We start from the raw sequence: 16,198 nt of genomic DNA on the forward strand, positions 1-16,198 counted from the left end.
ACAATTTGCAAAAAAAATAAATAGCAAAATAGTACAGTTCAGTCTTAGCAAAAAAATAGCTGCAAAACTATAATAGAAGAAATGTGACTTCATGTAGGATCTGACAAAGAATTTATTATATGGACCAATGAACTCATCTTTTGTCATTTATCTCTGTAAACCTGTGAGATTTCTTGGAAGATAGTTAGTTAAATGAGGAGCAGAGATGAATCAGCAGGTATAATTTATTTAGACTTTAAAAAGGCTTTTGATGATAAAGTCCTTAGCAAGAGGCTATTAAGGAAAGTTAGTAACCATATGGTGAAAGATAAAGTTCTGCCATGGTTTAAAAAGCGGTTAAGAGATAAGATAAAAAGACTGGAAATAAATGGATAATTCTCCCTGGAAAGAGGTTAATAGCAAGGTGCCCCTTCATTACTGTGACTAGCAATCGATATCATGGTTCACCTGCTTTAGCAGATCATTAATAGTAAGGTACACAGCTTGTGGATAAAAATACTCAGACTAATCTGAGTACCGAAGAGAGGACTGCTAGTACTGAAATTAAAAGCTATTTGGACAACTTGGGGGTAGATAAAATTTGCCAGAGGTACTAAGTGCAAGGCAGAGCGTGTTGGAAGGAAGGGTTCGTATTACTTTTAGATGGTGATATGCTCCCAATGAGCTGCAATGTCTACACTTCGCTTATTGAAGGCAACTGTTAACATGCATTGTAAAGAAGGGAAGAGGAATAGGTAAGAGTGGTTCCAGTGTATGGTGTTTGCAGGAACAAGCAATTTATGATAGCAACTAACTTCAAACTGGCAGAGCCCACTAGGGTCTGCAGGGAACAGTCTTGCACTGACAAAGAGATGGGCTAGCTGAGCCCAGATTATCAGGAATTCTGGGACTGTTGGGATTTTTTTAAATCAGAAAATGCAGACACATCAAGACAGAAATTGAATATGGAAATGTATCACGCTTCATGAAGCTCTGTGGGAAAAGTTTCTGAAAGACAGAGTGGAATGGATAATTTTTATCAGAATTAAACTGTGTGTTCAAGACACTTTATTCCAACTCAGTAGTCCAATCTATACATATCTATAGATTTTAGATCAAATCCTTGCTCTGTCTGACATCAAGAGTATCCCGGGAGCAGAGACCTGAATTCTGCTTTTCCTGCATGACTGTCCTGCCCACTGGGCTGCCAAGTTCCATCCTAATAAGTACTTACAAGTGGATTATCCAACAGGAGAGAATGAGAGACTCTTCCCCAGGATGGACAGAGCTAAAGCTGGGATCTGCCTACAGTCAGAAAGTAGGGATCCATACTCAAGTTTCTGCTATGTTCGCTTCAGAAAAGAGGTATGAATTTGGCTCTTCTTCAACTCAGACATGTGTTTTCATTATTACTGACCTCCTGGCTTTGGTGTGCAAATAAATATATTCAACTTCTGTATTGGGAGATTTGAAATCATAAACATTTTTGCAAACATTAGAAAAACACCTACTACATAGCTCTTATCTTTCAGTGTGTCATTTGACATTATCCCCGGGACAAAGAGAAGATAATTTCCCCTAGCCAGCAGTGTTGTCCGGTACAGCTTGATGCATTGAACCAGTATGCATTTTCTTTGAAGATTCAATCTTTCCTTAATATTCAGCACAGTGAGAGGCCACTGCTACAACAGCTACCTACTCAATAATATACTAGTTATCTACAGTAATGTGGGGAGGAAAGAGAGAGTCCTATATTCAGTCTGTTAATTGGAGTGAAGTGCATAAGTAGCGTGCAATCGCTGTATGGATTGATGTGTTGTAATACCAACCACAAAGTACACACACACTACAAGAGAAATTGAAGCCATAAACAATGGTAAATGAAAACACAGTATATATAATAAAACTTAACATATAACAATACAGAGAGACACATAGTGTCAGCATAGGTGCTGAAATGCTCCACAAAGTGAAGGAAGTAGCTATTCTATTTGATTACTTTTTATACAACCATCTCTAATTTTCTGTGCTTCTCTTGTAATCGGACAGTGCTCACCGAGCTAACCAGAAAGCTAGCCAATTTCTTCAACTATCACTCACTGAATTTGTCTTCAAAAGAAAAGCATTCAAATAGTGAGCTTTTTCAGGGAAAGACAGGCGGAAATAGTGCATATTCATCAGTTACTTAAATAAGTTTTGCCAAAACTTGTCTCCAGTTCAAAAAATGAAAAAGATTCCGCACATTTTTTTTAATGAGGCAGATTTCTCACCACCCATCTTAATGTCAGCCTAGAATTTTATCTGGGAAACACATGCAGGAAATTTTGGTGAAAAGAATTTGCAATGTTTTATAACATTCATTTCTTGGCAATGCCAATAAAGCACAATGAGAATGAAAACAGAAACTTAGTAACAAAACAGGTCAAACCATAATGCTTATTATACAAGAATTTGAAATGTATTTGTTAGTTCTTGTTTACTCAGGATCAGTTTGCCTACACTTAATGCAAACTGCTGTCTACTGTTAGTTTCAGCACTGGGTAAGCTGACAGTCTGGCTAGTTTACCTGCTCTGTGTTTAGAAACTGAACTGGTTTCAGCCGATGGTGTAAGAGTAGAGGCAAACCCTTTTACACTGGTCAGAAAATATGGCTGTCAATCATTTCACAGGTTATTAGTATACAAACAGGTCTGTACCTCTTTACTGCCACAGCGCTGTAACTTCATCACTTTAGAGCACATTTTACAAAATGCTCTCAAAGACTGCAATTCTTAAACTTTTCCTTACGCTAAAATTCTTCAGGTATTTTTTCTCAGGCCTAGATCAGTTGGCAAGGAAGAAACAAAACTTAAAATACCCAGCTGGATTAGTGTCCCCAACATGAAGCAAGCTGAGTGTGTTTGTTCACTGAGTTAGATGAAGTAGTGACAGAGCTAGGAACACAACAGAACCACAAGGTCCTCACTTTATACTAGCTGTCTTTTAAAGTCAGTATCATTTACTAAAACTACTAAGAAAGTACTTTATAAAGCAGATTTGAATATACCGTCAGACTGGAAGGATAGCCACATCGTGCAAAAACACCTCTTGCCTCTGGAGGTAGGAGGAATTTAGGGGAAGAAAACACTGCAAAGGGCTCTAGCCATAGGAGTGGTTCCATGTCTACTGTCTGACACATGGGACACATTCAAGTCTCAGAATGGAGTTTCGTAAGAACATGAAGGAGCAGGGCAACAATATAATGCTAAGCTTGGAACCCTCTGATCTCCCTCAGAAGCCAGGAGGTTCTCAGAGCCATCAATTCAGAAGAGGGCTTGCTGTACAGAACATGCCAGTAGCTGTCCTTGCTGGATTTCAGGCTGTGGTGGATCTCACCCAGCTGATAATTCTGAAGCAGCCCATTCTGGAAGAGTTTTTGGCACGAAGTTGATACTTGTAGCAGTATAATTTGCTGCCAGGGAGAGGGCTGTATCCCCCTTGCAAGCCTTCCTACCTACACTTTATGGAGCACAGCACTGCCAACAAGCTCCTGACAGGTCTGAAGAGGGGCTCAGTGTGCCACAAGGCTGTGCAATAATCTATTTCCATACAATACTGAAGATCCTCTGTACTGTAGAAGCAATTCCTCTGCAGATATTAATACTAAGAAGTAAAGAATTAAAGAGTCATCACAATGAAGAGGAGAGAATCTTGCATGTATCAGTTTTAGTACTTGTCAGCCACACAGAAAAACTTAACTCTGTGTGTCAGAACACTGATCTTCACGCCTGTGCAGAATGTGGCTTTGCACATCGTATTCAACAATTATTATTATGCACATCTAAAATGCATTATTTATCAGAGACCATGCCAAAGTATTAAAATGTGGGAAAAATATTTCCAGTGTCTCATTTTTTAAAGAAGCACAGACTGACTCCCAATATTGAAGTCACAACAGCGTGCTGCACATATTAATATAAAAACAGGCATCATGTAATTTTCATCACTAATTGGATACATTTTTTCTGACCAATGAAAAACTACATTGCCTTGGTGTCCTACATCAGGTATAACAGATCAGAAGGACTTAACACAGTTTTCTGCTCATTTCAGAAAGCCCAGAGGAATATCACAGAAGTTCCATTAATTCTGCTAAATAATCGAATACATGAAAACTGCAAATACATGGGAAGTATTCCATCTGTGTTCTTGAAATAAACTGTCATAGTCTTTGCAAGTATATTGCAATATTGTAAAGGTTAATGAGTAGTCTTATTTTTTTTCCACTGTACATTACACATCTCAACAAATCTTGTTTAGGGATTCCTGGAACTTTAATACGTTCTGTCCTAACAAAATTGTCTTAACTATTTTCCAATTTTAGAATTTCAAAAATTGCATTTAATTAGCAAAGCATATTTTTAAAATTACTTTACTTTGTTTCAATGTCCACAGGTACCTCTATTTTTTTTAAAGGAATTATATCCCAAATGGCTAAGATTTTACATTCAGAGACAGCTGTAATAAAGAGTTCAAGAATTCTGGGTCCTGGGTGTGTATTTAAAATTCTCAGCTAACAAGCAGGAGAGAGGCCGCTAGGAATGCTTACAGATGTCTGATTTTAAAAGGTTTGAGGTTTTTTGGTTTTGTTTTTGGTAAATTTCTTTAGTCTAATGTTATTTATTGTTTATGGCAGTTGTTTGGCATTTAAGACATGAAGTGACCACTCCCCCAAATGAAAGAATCAAGTTACAATCCATTATTTCATTTTTGATTGTTTTTCTTTGTAATAGGTGGGAAAGGGGATCCTGGATAAAAGTCCTGCCCAAGACAAGACTCCAAACTGAAGACTCCTATTATCTATAAATCACTTGTGTTTCCTGCAGAGAAAAAGGAGGGAAGAAAGAGACAGAAAAACAGAGACAGAGGATATACCAAGTGAAATATTCAATACCTGTCCTAAACCCCATTCTCTCATAAGCAGGAAGGAATTACCTGATACCTCAAAACTAAGTCTAGAAGAAACGTGTTGCTGCTGTTTTTGGTTTAATATTGAAAACAAATAACTTTTTTTTTACTTGTTCCAGTAGGATAAGATGTGTAACAACTTACATATTTCTGAGATGATGGCAGTATATACAATGAATTATTAAAGGTTACTGTCCAGCTTACATCCTCACAAAGAAGATATGGCTGTTAATGACTGCTCTGATTTTGAAAGATTTTTGAACGAATTCTCTAGTTTTAAAATGAAGAAATGCAAGTACACTTTCTGTGCAAACCGACTGTGATACTACTAGCAGATATTACCCACTGAGGCTTATTTTAAACTGAAACCAGCAATAAATAAAATTAATGCCAAGTACTGTTTGCATAATATCATTGTTCCCAAAGTGTAACACCACACAACCTCAAATAACTACATTCCTAATTTATTTAAACCATTTTCAAATAAATTATATGCAAGAAAACCTGCATCTTTAAATTTGCATATTGCAGTTCTCATTAAAATGTAACGAAATCTAAGAGTTGATTTTCCTCTGAAACATGCTTCTAGAACATGATATAGCTGTAACAAATTAGAAGACAAATTAATTTTGGCACCCACTTAAAAAAAGAGAAAAGATGAAAAGCTTTCCAAGTGATGATATGGAAGACAAAAAATACACTACCTTGGTCAAAATGAATTTCCTATCAGTTTTAAAGCTCCTGAAGTTGTATTTCCAGTAGATAAAAATGTTGTCACCTTTTCCCAGGGCTGATGTGCTTTATTTTAAGTTTCTCAGCAATTAGAAACAAAGTCTGACACAATGTAACCTGTTCACACATTTGAAACTTCTCCAATAGAAATGAAATTATTCTTTAATTAAAGGTACTGAAGATGCAAAGATTAAAAACATAAAAACAAATTTATACATTCAAATTGCATTGACAAACAAATGACCATTGTTAAAGTCCATTTTAATCTACAAAATCAATGTAGTCCCATAATATAGCATAGAAAAGCAGCAGATTTTTCTACATTGACCCAATGGGTTGATTGTTAACCCCCTCTTCATGAAAATTACTCTGAAATGATAGTAGGAAAAAATATCCCCTCTCGCAATACTGTTCAAGGTTTATTCAGGAAGTTAGTAAAGAGACCTGTTCCAGTGCTGTAACAACCTGGCAGTGTTAAGAGTCCTCGAGGAATTGTAAAAGAGTCCCTTGGGTACACAGGCTAATTCAAGAAAGAAAACATTTTTATTTTCTGATTGAGAAATATGGGTACGTATAGCAACTTCCTCTGAATTACATCAAAAGCAACCAAAGCATTAGAGGACCTGTGATTTTGCACTGTGAAAAAAAGCCCAACAGCTCTGTAGAAAACGCTACATTTAAAGAGAAGTGGCAAAGCCAGTCCCAACAGATCTCATTTGATTTTCTATTATCCTGTGCTTTTTCAGATGATTAGAGGGCTAAAAATCTGTTTCCCATATTACAGATTCAAGGCAGTCTTTATACATACATATATATTGTTTGTTTGTTTCCTTGCCTTTTTTTTTATTATTATTATTTGTTTGTTTGTTTGTTGATCTCAGAGCTGAAGTTGGTTAGGGCAGACTGAAATTGATTTTAAGCAAAATCCCTTCTTTGGAGGGAAAGCCATGAATCTCCCTGCCAGAACAAATGAACACAACTTACCTTGGTGTATTTGATTTCAAGGTTGAGAGTGGGAGAAGGCAGCAGATGCAGAGATGCCATCAGAGCTGCAGGATCTGCCTTCACCTCCCCTGGCATCTCAATTTTACTGGAAGTCATAGTCTTGGGGGGGGGGGGGGGTTATAGTACAGCCGAGCCCCCCGCTCTGCCCTGATGTTGTGTTGTGCTTTGGGTTGTACCCCCCCCCCCCCCCCCCGCCTCGAGAGCCCGGCGCTGAAGATGCTGCTGCCGGCCGCTGTATATAGGCAGGTGTCACGGCGGGGCTGCTCTTATTGGACATGGGGGCAGAGGCAGGGGGGCAGGTCCGTCCTACCTAGGGCGAGAGCGGCACAGCCCCGCTCACACGCGCGGCGCAGCCGCCGCTCCCCGCAGACTCCGCCGGGTGCCGGGGTCCCGCCGGCCCCGCACCGCCCGCCGGGGGCTTCTCCAGAGGAGCGGGGGCCGGGAGACGCCGCGGGGGGAGCCCCGAGGCTCGGTTTCCCCGCTCGCCGGGAGCAGCCGGCCCGGGGCATCCCGCGGGCACGGCGCCGGGGCCGCTCCCCGTGGCTGCCGCGTCCCCTCGGGCTCCGAGCCGCCCCCCCCGGTCACGGCTGGCGGCCGCCCCCGGCCTCCCGCCGCTCTCCCCGCGGGCCGCGGCCCCTCCGCGCCGGCCGGGAGGGGAGGGGACGGGAGGGGAGTGCCGAGCCCGGCTGCTGTCCGCTCCCCGGCGCTGCCCGGCGCTGCCCGCCCTACCTGCCGCCCCGCCGGGCCCGGCCGCTGCCGCTCGCGGTCCCCGTCCCGCTGCTGCCCCCTGCCGGCCGCGCGCCCCCCGCCGCCCGCCGCTACGGCAGGGGGCCCCCGCCGCCCGCACGCCGCTGCCGCCCGGGGGGGCCCCGGGGCTCGCTCCCCTCCCGCGGTGCCCCGGCCACCCCCGAGGCCCCCGGCCCAGCTCGCTGGGTGCAGCAGCGGGCGGCCGCAGCCCGTGCCCCGGCGGGGTGATGGGTGTCGGCACCGTGCGGCCGAAGCCCGACGCTCCCTCTGGTCGGAACTTCCAGGCAGAAAATACACGAGGTGCCCACGATTTTTGGCACTCCGGGCAAAATCACCAAGTTCGCTTTCCTGCTGCAAACACTCCCAAGGTTTTGAAAGCGATCAGATCCCGTGTTTGCAGACCGTGTGTTTGCAGTTATAACGTTGCAGGTAGATAAACAGAGAAAGGACACCCAAGCGTGCAGCTGTCCCAGGCTGGCACAAACAAAGCAGCAAGAAATACGCCACACGACCTTTTTACTGACTTAGTCCAGAATAAACAAGAGGATCTGGCCACGTTTTGATTTTGTTACAATATCCTTTATGCTGAGTCCCTGGGTATTCATTGCTCCTTGGTTAGTGGCGCACAGAGGATTAGAAAGGCAGGCAGCGCACCCTGAGTGTTTGCACAGGAGCACGGGACAAAGATTGCTCCTGCACAGGCATGTAGCGCAGGATCCAGAGTGCCCTTTAAGGCATTTCAGTGTTAACGTGTACCTCTGTAAATCTCCAGCTCAATAATGAAGAAGGAAACTGCAGATTTTGCTTTCTGTCATTTTTCATAGTTCTTCCCCCCCCCCCCCCCCCCCAACAGAGGAAATGGATCCAAAATGCTGTGCTGTAATGTGACACACAGAGCTGTCAAATTGTGACACTTGGGATAAGTGAGACTTTTAAACGTCAGAAATTCAGTTTTTAATGGCACCCTGGCAACAAGACCTAACACTTCATCACAAGGATGACACATTCTAAAAGCTGTTTTAAAATAAATCAGAGTGGGGATGTGTTCCTTCAAAAACGGACTGCATTAAACAGGTTTGAGGAACCAGAGAACCGTGCAACAGTTTCATTCTTAAACTGAGACAATGAAGTTTGCAGGAGATTTTGGTGAGACTGGATTCTAGTGCATCTGGAGATGCAGTTCAAACCCACATAATTAGCAGTGTAAGCTCCTAATTGTCACGAAGCTCCTGTGACTCTATCTGTTTCTTGATATCCTGAGCCCCCAGCGACTCTTTGTTGTACAAACCATGCTTCTCTTACGCCTGAAAGCAATTCAGACTGCAAAAGATCTCACAGCTGACTCACCTGCAGACTAACTGCCACCTAAACCCCACCAGCGTTCCCCGAGTGGCGAATGGCACTGCACTTACCGTGCTGCAGCTCCTGGTCTACAGCCAGCAGAACGTGGCAGACACCTGCCTTCGCTCTTCCCAACAGCAGGTGTCCAACTGGGGTTTCTCTGCTTCCACCTGGAAAGACAAACGACGTAGGCCTTAGAGCCAAGACTGCAACTGGGTTTTCATCAAGTGCAACAGCAGCTTTGCCAAACAGCACTTGGAGCGAGGTCTGTGGCACGGTGTGGGACACACTGGGAATCCAGCCTGGTGAGCTGGTTCAGCCCTGCAGCACTACCCTGGCTTCTATATGATAGCAAATTGAGATATGGCTTCAGATCGTGCAAGTTAATAGTTAATTATTAATATTTAATGCAATTTCTTTGTAGGAGGGATTGCTACCACTATTGCCTTGGACATTAGGACAATAACTTAGTAATAACAATGAATACAGGGGTAAAATGATCTAATTTGTGGAAGAAAAAACACCACTGAAATGGACAGTGGATACAATAACCCCAAAATTACAGAGGTATTCTCTCTCACTACTTCAGTTCCTTGCTCCATTAATATTTCTTATGCTCCTTAGTGAGCTCCAGACTTTCTAAGCACTGACACACACAAAGGAACTGAATCACATCTTCTGTCAGACACTTCTAGTGACTCATTTCTAGATCAACTTCAAAACCTGCCCCCCAGTGATTTTGATCTGACCCCTACGTTTTATTTTATACATAGTTCTCTCTCAGCTGTCTTTCTGGTGTTTAGCAGCATTATCTGTGGCTCCTCATACAAATTCAGTACTCATTGAGAGAGCCTACTCCTCTTTACCCTTTGCCGTATGCATCAGTAAATGTCCCTCCCATTTCCTGTGTGCTTTAGAAATCAATTCTGGGGGAAAAATAGGGGCCAAAGAAAAACTTCCACTAACTTATTTTTCAGCTCAGATTTGCATTTTTGAAATCTGAACTTCTTGTTCTGATATATACAGTAAAAGCTTCAGCCTCAGGTGTCCCATTTTAATTGCCTGCTATTTTCATTACTGACTATGATGGCAGCAAATGCTCTTCAGGAGATACTTGTATTTTAATTTATCTGCAAATATAAATCACACATTATAGCACTTTTTTTCCTCTAAGTTAATTGAATCAATTCTCTAAATGTCTCTAAGCCTGATCATTTGAAAGAGGTTCACTGTTTGAAATCTTTTAAGAATTATGGCCCTTGAATTGTGCACAGAGTGGTATCAGTCCTTGCTCCAGATAGAGGTATTTTATACATAGAAGGTAAAAAGTAATACATATAAGCAACATCATCTGTAAAGTAGCACCCGTAATGCTAGAATGAACCTATAAAGATATTATGACAGAAATGTTGCAAATATCCCAATTAATTCATTGCCTTAATATTATAAGTCTTGTTAATAATTGGTTAATAATGGGTCTGGATATATTTTATGTTCTAAAATCTACTTTTATTTTCTTTATTTCTACATTACACCTAACATTAAAAAAAAAAAAAAAAAAAAAAAAAGTAAAAGCTGATATCAAGAATAACCATTTTTTATTACTTAAAATCTAGGGATGGCCAGTGAAGAAAACTTGATTTAATGTAGTTTTTACTAAAAATAAATCCAACAGATTAGTTTTCTGTCCTGTGATATTGGCCATTTTATACCAGTAGAACCGTAAATTGCTGCTATGGTAAATTCAGTCCTAAATTTAAACTTGGATTTAAGCAAGCCACACATAATTCATTTACAGCGACGATGATGAAACAGAATGTGCTTGGAAAGACTGTCAGTATTTGGCTCATTTTTAGAAATGAGTCCATTTCAAAAATTAATATTACGGTTTAAGTCCACACTTGAAATGCAGCATGTCCCACATCAGACAGTTGTGCAGAAGGCCCGTTTTGTCTGTCATGGAGTAAACCCAAGATGCGGCTCCTCAAGTCTGAAGTCCTCCTGAGCCCATCCAGCCCACAGTGCTTGGCTGGTCACCACGCAGCAGCTCACCACCCGCTGCAAAGCAGCACCCGTCTTTTCCCACAGAGCGGGCAGGTGGTGAGGGGCTGTGCCTCAGGGCAGTGTAAAGAACACTCACCAATAACCGGGAAGATAACACGCAACATGCTTCTGAGCTGTAGGAACGCTGTCCTGAGTCTAAATACATAACACACCCTCCTATTGTGAATTTCTCTTCAATTTACCTGTTTGAATTTATTATTTGTAAAACACATCAAGCCTCAAATGGATTGACCTTCTGCTAATGTACATTACCTAATGAATGGATGCAATTAGCTAATTCATATTGGACTATTGCACTTTCCAGGTCACATTTATCATCACTAAATGTGTGATCTAGTTTGCAAGTTTAAATTTTTTATTATTACCCTTTACACTAAAGAAATAAGTCTTATATTTAATTACCTGAACTTACATATTCAATTAATAGCTTAATTAACTTAATGAATATGGATACAGCACAGAAGTACCAAAAGATTGCTGCTAGGATGTGCTTCTAAGTACACTCTATAACACGCATGCTCTGAACCTCGGAACAATTTTTTCTATTATTACGTTATTATTATTTTTATTTAAAAAAATTTGGCTGGGGAATTCCAAAGGAATTGGGCCTGACAATCCAACATTCCTATACAGTGGCTCGAGACGGTTTTATCATCTATATTGTTAGCATTTCTTATGAAAAGACAATCCCAGAAGCAAAGCTTACATTTCTGCAAAGAGGATTTAAACATTCAAAAGTGAGTCATTCTGACTGAAAGGGAATTAAAATAATGAAAAACAAGCAGAACAGCACCTCACTTACTAAAGGACAAGGGATGAATGTTTATAACATGGAGGCAAGACAAATACTCTCCTTGTGGGACTGAGGCAAGAAAGCACCAGGACCAGCATCTCTTACAGAAAACACTTCTGTAATGGAGTGTGGAAATGTGGCTAGATGGCAATGAAGCTGGGGGGTGCACTTGGAGTGGGAGGGCAAGTCAGAGGAAGGAAACAGTCATTTTCCTGTTGTTCAGAACCATGAACCTGCTGTCATACTTAGCTACATTTCTTTGTTTGCCAAATATTATTTTGTCTTTATGCCAATGGAGTCAAATCTGTAATTACCATTGACTTTTATATATCTTTTTTATTATTTAGGTAGGTTCAGATCTGCTTTTCACAACCCTACAGCTCTACTGGTAGCCATGGTAAGTCACAGGGTGTCTGCTGCCATAGGGAATGTGTGCCCTGTAGAAAGGGCAAAGGTTTTGGCGATGTATCCCATGTTAAGAAAACATAGAGCTTAGATCAATGAAAGCCCATAGGATGTACATTGAGCTTTTCTTCATACAGCATGGGTACAGTTACCAAGATATCTATTATTTTTAAAAGCAAAGCTGAATTTAAAAATTCAATATTAATTTTGAGGGCTTTTTATAAAGAAACATGATGTAGAAAAAGTTATTCTAAAAAGTACATGCTGTCAATCACCTTTCCTTGCATTTACTTTCCATGTACATTAACTGCTCCAAAAAAGGGAAAGCGCAGGAAAAAAGAGCAGGGAACATAGGGCTATAACGAAGTGCCTATATAGGCTATAATGAAGTGCCTGTCCTAAATTGGTCTATTCTCCAAAGGCAATATTTTTCTTGTATTGAAATAGCTTTCTCCCAGATGCATTCAGAAAGTCAGACCTGCCCATACTGTCACCTGCCAGAGAAGCTTACGCTAGAACCATATCCAGCACGTGCAGAGGGAAGCACAGCCTAGTGCAGCAGGTAACACCAGTGCACGTAACCACCCGTGCAGCATGTCCCTAACGCTTTCCCGTTTGGCAGCACTGACAGTCCTATCCCAGAGCCATTCAGTGGGGCATGTTATCTGTTCCCACGGTGCCAGCAGGACTCCACAGTGCAGCAGTGCATCACACAGCTATTGCAGAGATTCAACCAACGAGGAAACTCAGGGCCTGTTATACACAGACATGTCTGTACAGTTTTTTTGATTTTTTCACAAAACTGTTGAAATTTACTATCATCAATTATGTACAAATATATGTAACATATACTTGTGCAACATATCAGTTATGCACTGAGGTGTGATAGTGTGCCCAGCCAATCAAGAACAAAGAAAAGTTTTGGGCCCTGCTTTAGAGAAAGTCCAATTTAATTCTCACTGAAATCAACATCAGTTACAGTGGACTTCAATAAGCTTTGAAGGAGGCCTCACACATTACTGGCAGAAAGTTTGAAACACACATGTGGTGCCTATTTGATCTCATATTCATGATCTGGACAAAATATTTTATCTGGACGCTGAGAATACAGAAACAGAGAAGAAAATACAAAGAAATTCTCAATGGGTCACCTTGTGTGCCCTACCGCTCCCTCCAAGGTGGGCCCAGCTAAACCTGAGCTTCACATTGCAGATGCTTGCTTCTGTGAGCACTTACTCACCAGGGACTAGACCAGAGACAGAAGATGATCAGAAAGCATAGGAACTAAAGAAATGTTGTGGTTTTTTTTCTGTACTCAAAAACATTAGAATGCTGAATTGCAGTACGTTCAGATCGTGCTCACTTACATTTTTTGAGTTCCCCAGCAGCAGGATCAATAAATAAAACAGAAAATGTCCTGTAAGTACCACACAGCAGTTTCTGTAGAAAAAAATAAATATAAATATAAATATAAATTAGGCAAAGGCATTTGTAAAGGAACATGTATTATAGTGGACATACTCATTCAGATTTTATCCAATTCAACTAAAATCAGCAGATTTAGACAAAAATAATTTGGCACATATTATTATGGTACAAAAAAAAGCGTTATATTTATAGCCTTGGTGTCCCCAGCTGTGTTGGTTTAGGTTTTATTACATCACTAACAACAATTTATGCGATACTCCGAATAATGTAGTTTTAAAAATTTAGTACAGTATATCCTGTTACTCATGGGATTCAAACTGTGGGAGCTATGTGTATTATTCTCTACTTTGCTATTTCTGTAGGAGTGAAGATTACTCATAAAAATTGTTAGGTTATATACACTGTTTGAATTCCTACTCCACTTAAATCCAGGTGAGAAGAAATAGTTCAGTTCAGACTGCCTTGGGGGTAAGGATCCTAAGGGTCTCAGTCTTCTGATCTAAGGTCACACACTCAAGCATGAACAATAATATCAACATGCTTCTTGACATCTTTAAAGAATGCCAATAGATCTGTGAGGCATAACCTCCCTTAACAGAAACCATTTGATGCTTCTACGGGCTATTAGCTTTATCTGTGTCTATTGATTTTTTTCTTTACTACAGTTCATCTAACTTTCCTGGTATGGAAGTCAGACTGACAGTTCTGTAGTTCCCATGATCATCCTTGGAGCCCTCTCTTAAGAGACCAGTGGATTGGTGCTAAATGTCCTATGTTCCAGTTTGCTGGCTTTAAGATCGGATTCAGCAAAAAACCAACTCCCTGGTACTAGCACTTCAATAGCAGAACATTGGAATTCCTTGAGGGAATTGTGCACAGCTCCAGCAATTAGGCACTGTTTAACATATCAATTTCTCCTATATTCTGTCCTACCAAGAATTCATTTTAGGACAGTTCCTCATGCTCAGCCCACCCGAAGTTTGGTTCTTTAGCAAGTCAAAACCAAATCTTTTAGCTTTTCTGCTGAGTTGACCAGCTTAAATGCTTCTTCTACACTTTGATCCTCTATAGCTTTACCTACTTTCTTCAGGACTCCTCTGTGGAAGAAATTTGAAAAAGTTGGTATGACTCCTACGTTCTAGTCCAGGTGCTCCTTAAAATCTTTTTGGTAACCTGTTGTGATTCCACATTTAAGACAACAGTTTGTACTGTTTTCTGTGATCCTTGTTTACATATGACCTCCATTTTTGAAAGTTGTCTGCAACTTCTTCCCTCAGACTACACAGCTGTTACTACTTACTGGTGGCAAAGCTCTTATCCTTACCATTGTGACACTGGGAGCAGGGCCCAGGTGAGGGGGCTTGGCAGAGAGAACAGGAATCATTGTGCTATTTTCTTTCCATTGTTCAGCCAGGTTGTCCAAGCATTGTATGTGACAAAAAGGCAGTATCAGGGAACATGGATTAGTAATTAAGGTCAAAGGTTTCCTGCATTTCTTTCATCTTTACATTTCACTCAACTTTCACATACTGCCATGTAAATATCTATTACATTTGGGAAATGTCTTTAGAATCTCATTTTGAATATAATGAAAGGATATACTGAATTCAAATTTTATGTGTTGCCCCTTTTTTGCATTTGAAAAAAAAATATTTAAAAGTGTAGTAGTGACTTTAAATTTTGCCAAAAGCTGGAAAGATTTGCCAAATTATTGAAGAAAATCTGATGAAGGCAAGTGTAAACGGTACATACTTGTGTCAGGAACCTGGTTCTCCACCCTGTAAAGAAAAAAAAAATATGGGAAAGGCAACATCATCTGGACAAATGAGTAGGGGATTCTGTCTCTGTCACTGACATGTTACTTTGATGTCATTAGTTGAAAAATAGTTAATGCTTTCACACCTGTTATGAGACTAAACTAAGAGGTAGTTGCATACTACTTTGTGAGGGAGACCTGCATCTGCACAAGAGAAAGATCTGCTATGGACAAACAACTAAAAATTGCTTTCATAAATGTATTTATTTATTTCTCATTTTCCTGGAAGAGAGGAAGCAGTTTATCTCATTCCTCCTGTAATAAATGGCCTCCTCAGGATCCTCCCTCAGCTCTACTCTACCCATAATTCTGCAAGACAAATTCTCTCACAGACATAATAAACATATGCTTTAACATCCTGTGATAATTAAGGTCTTGAAAAATATCTTTGTTTTGCGGCCGTATGGGGTAAAGGTTTTCAAACTGCAGTACATAAGCTGTTTTCTATGGCTTCCCAGAAGCAGCTTCAGCCATCTCTGTGCAAGTGCAGGCCTGCACTACGGAATAAACCTCTGCATCTGTATGTGCCTGCTGCTGCACAGGTGCACCCCCAGCTCATGCAGCACCAGGACAGATGCAGTCTTCTTGCAGCTCATCACCTATGTGGCTCTCTGGAGGCCAGCATTTTCTGAAGCCGCTAACAGTGAAGTGGTATTTGAATGCTGAGGCAGAGATAGCGAAAAGAACATGCAAAAAGGCTTAAGGGTTAAAATTGGACAGTGAGGGTAAACTGGGTGGTAAGAGGGATGAAACTGGTGGTGGTAAAGAGGCTACAGCTGTAGTGAACATTCAACAAATCCTAGACTGAGGAAAAGACGAACACTGATGGGATTGCAGAAGTGACCCATTTGCCCAGTTCCTTAAGTCTTTGTCCTGTTCACAGCTGAATAGGGCAGTACTGACAGACCTAAACACATTTGCCAGGAAGGTAAAACAAGGAA

General features: G+C 40.9%; 1 protein-coding gene across 2 annotated transcripts in view; it reads right to left on the reverse strand.

Moving 5' to 3' along the window:
• The window catches only part of ALDH1A2 (aldehyde dehydrogenase 1 family member A2), a gene marked incomplete at its 5' end in the record, with an annotated part of 54,594 nt that extends 47,820 nt beyond the window's left edge, over nt 1–6,774 (reverse strand). The window contains one exon of one of the 2 annotated variants that reach the window (XM_084293091.1): nt 6,643–6,774. In XM_084293091.1, the coding sequence (XP_084149217.1) occupies nt 6,643–6,759 (117 nt within the window). The remainder of the gene's footprint in view (nt 1–6,642) is intronic. The other variant, XM_084293092.1, reaches the window with a different exon arrangement.
• Nucleotides 6,775–16,198: the final 9,424 nt, after the last annotated feature.

The sequence above is a fragment of the Netta rufina genome (assembly GCF_964035555.1).
Source record: "Netta rufina genome assembly, chromosome: 11".
Classification (NCBI taxonomy): domain Eukaryota; kingdom Metazoa; phylum Chordata; class Aves; order Anseriformes; family Anatidae; genus Netta; species Netta rufina.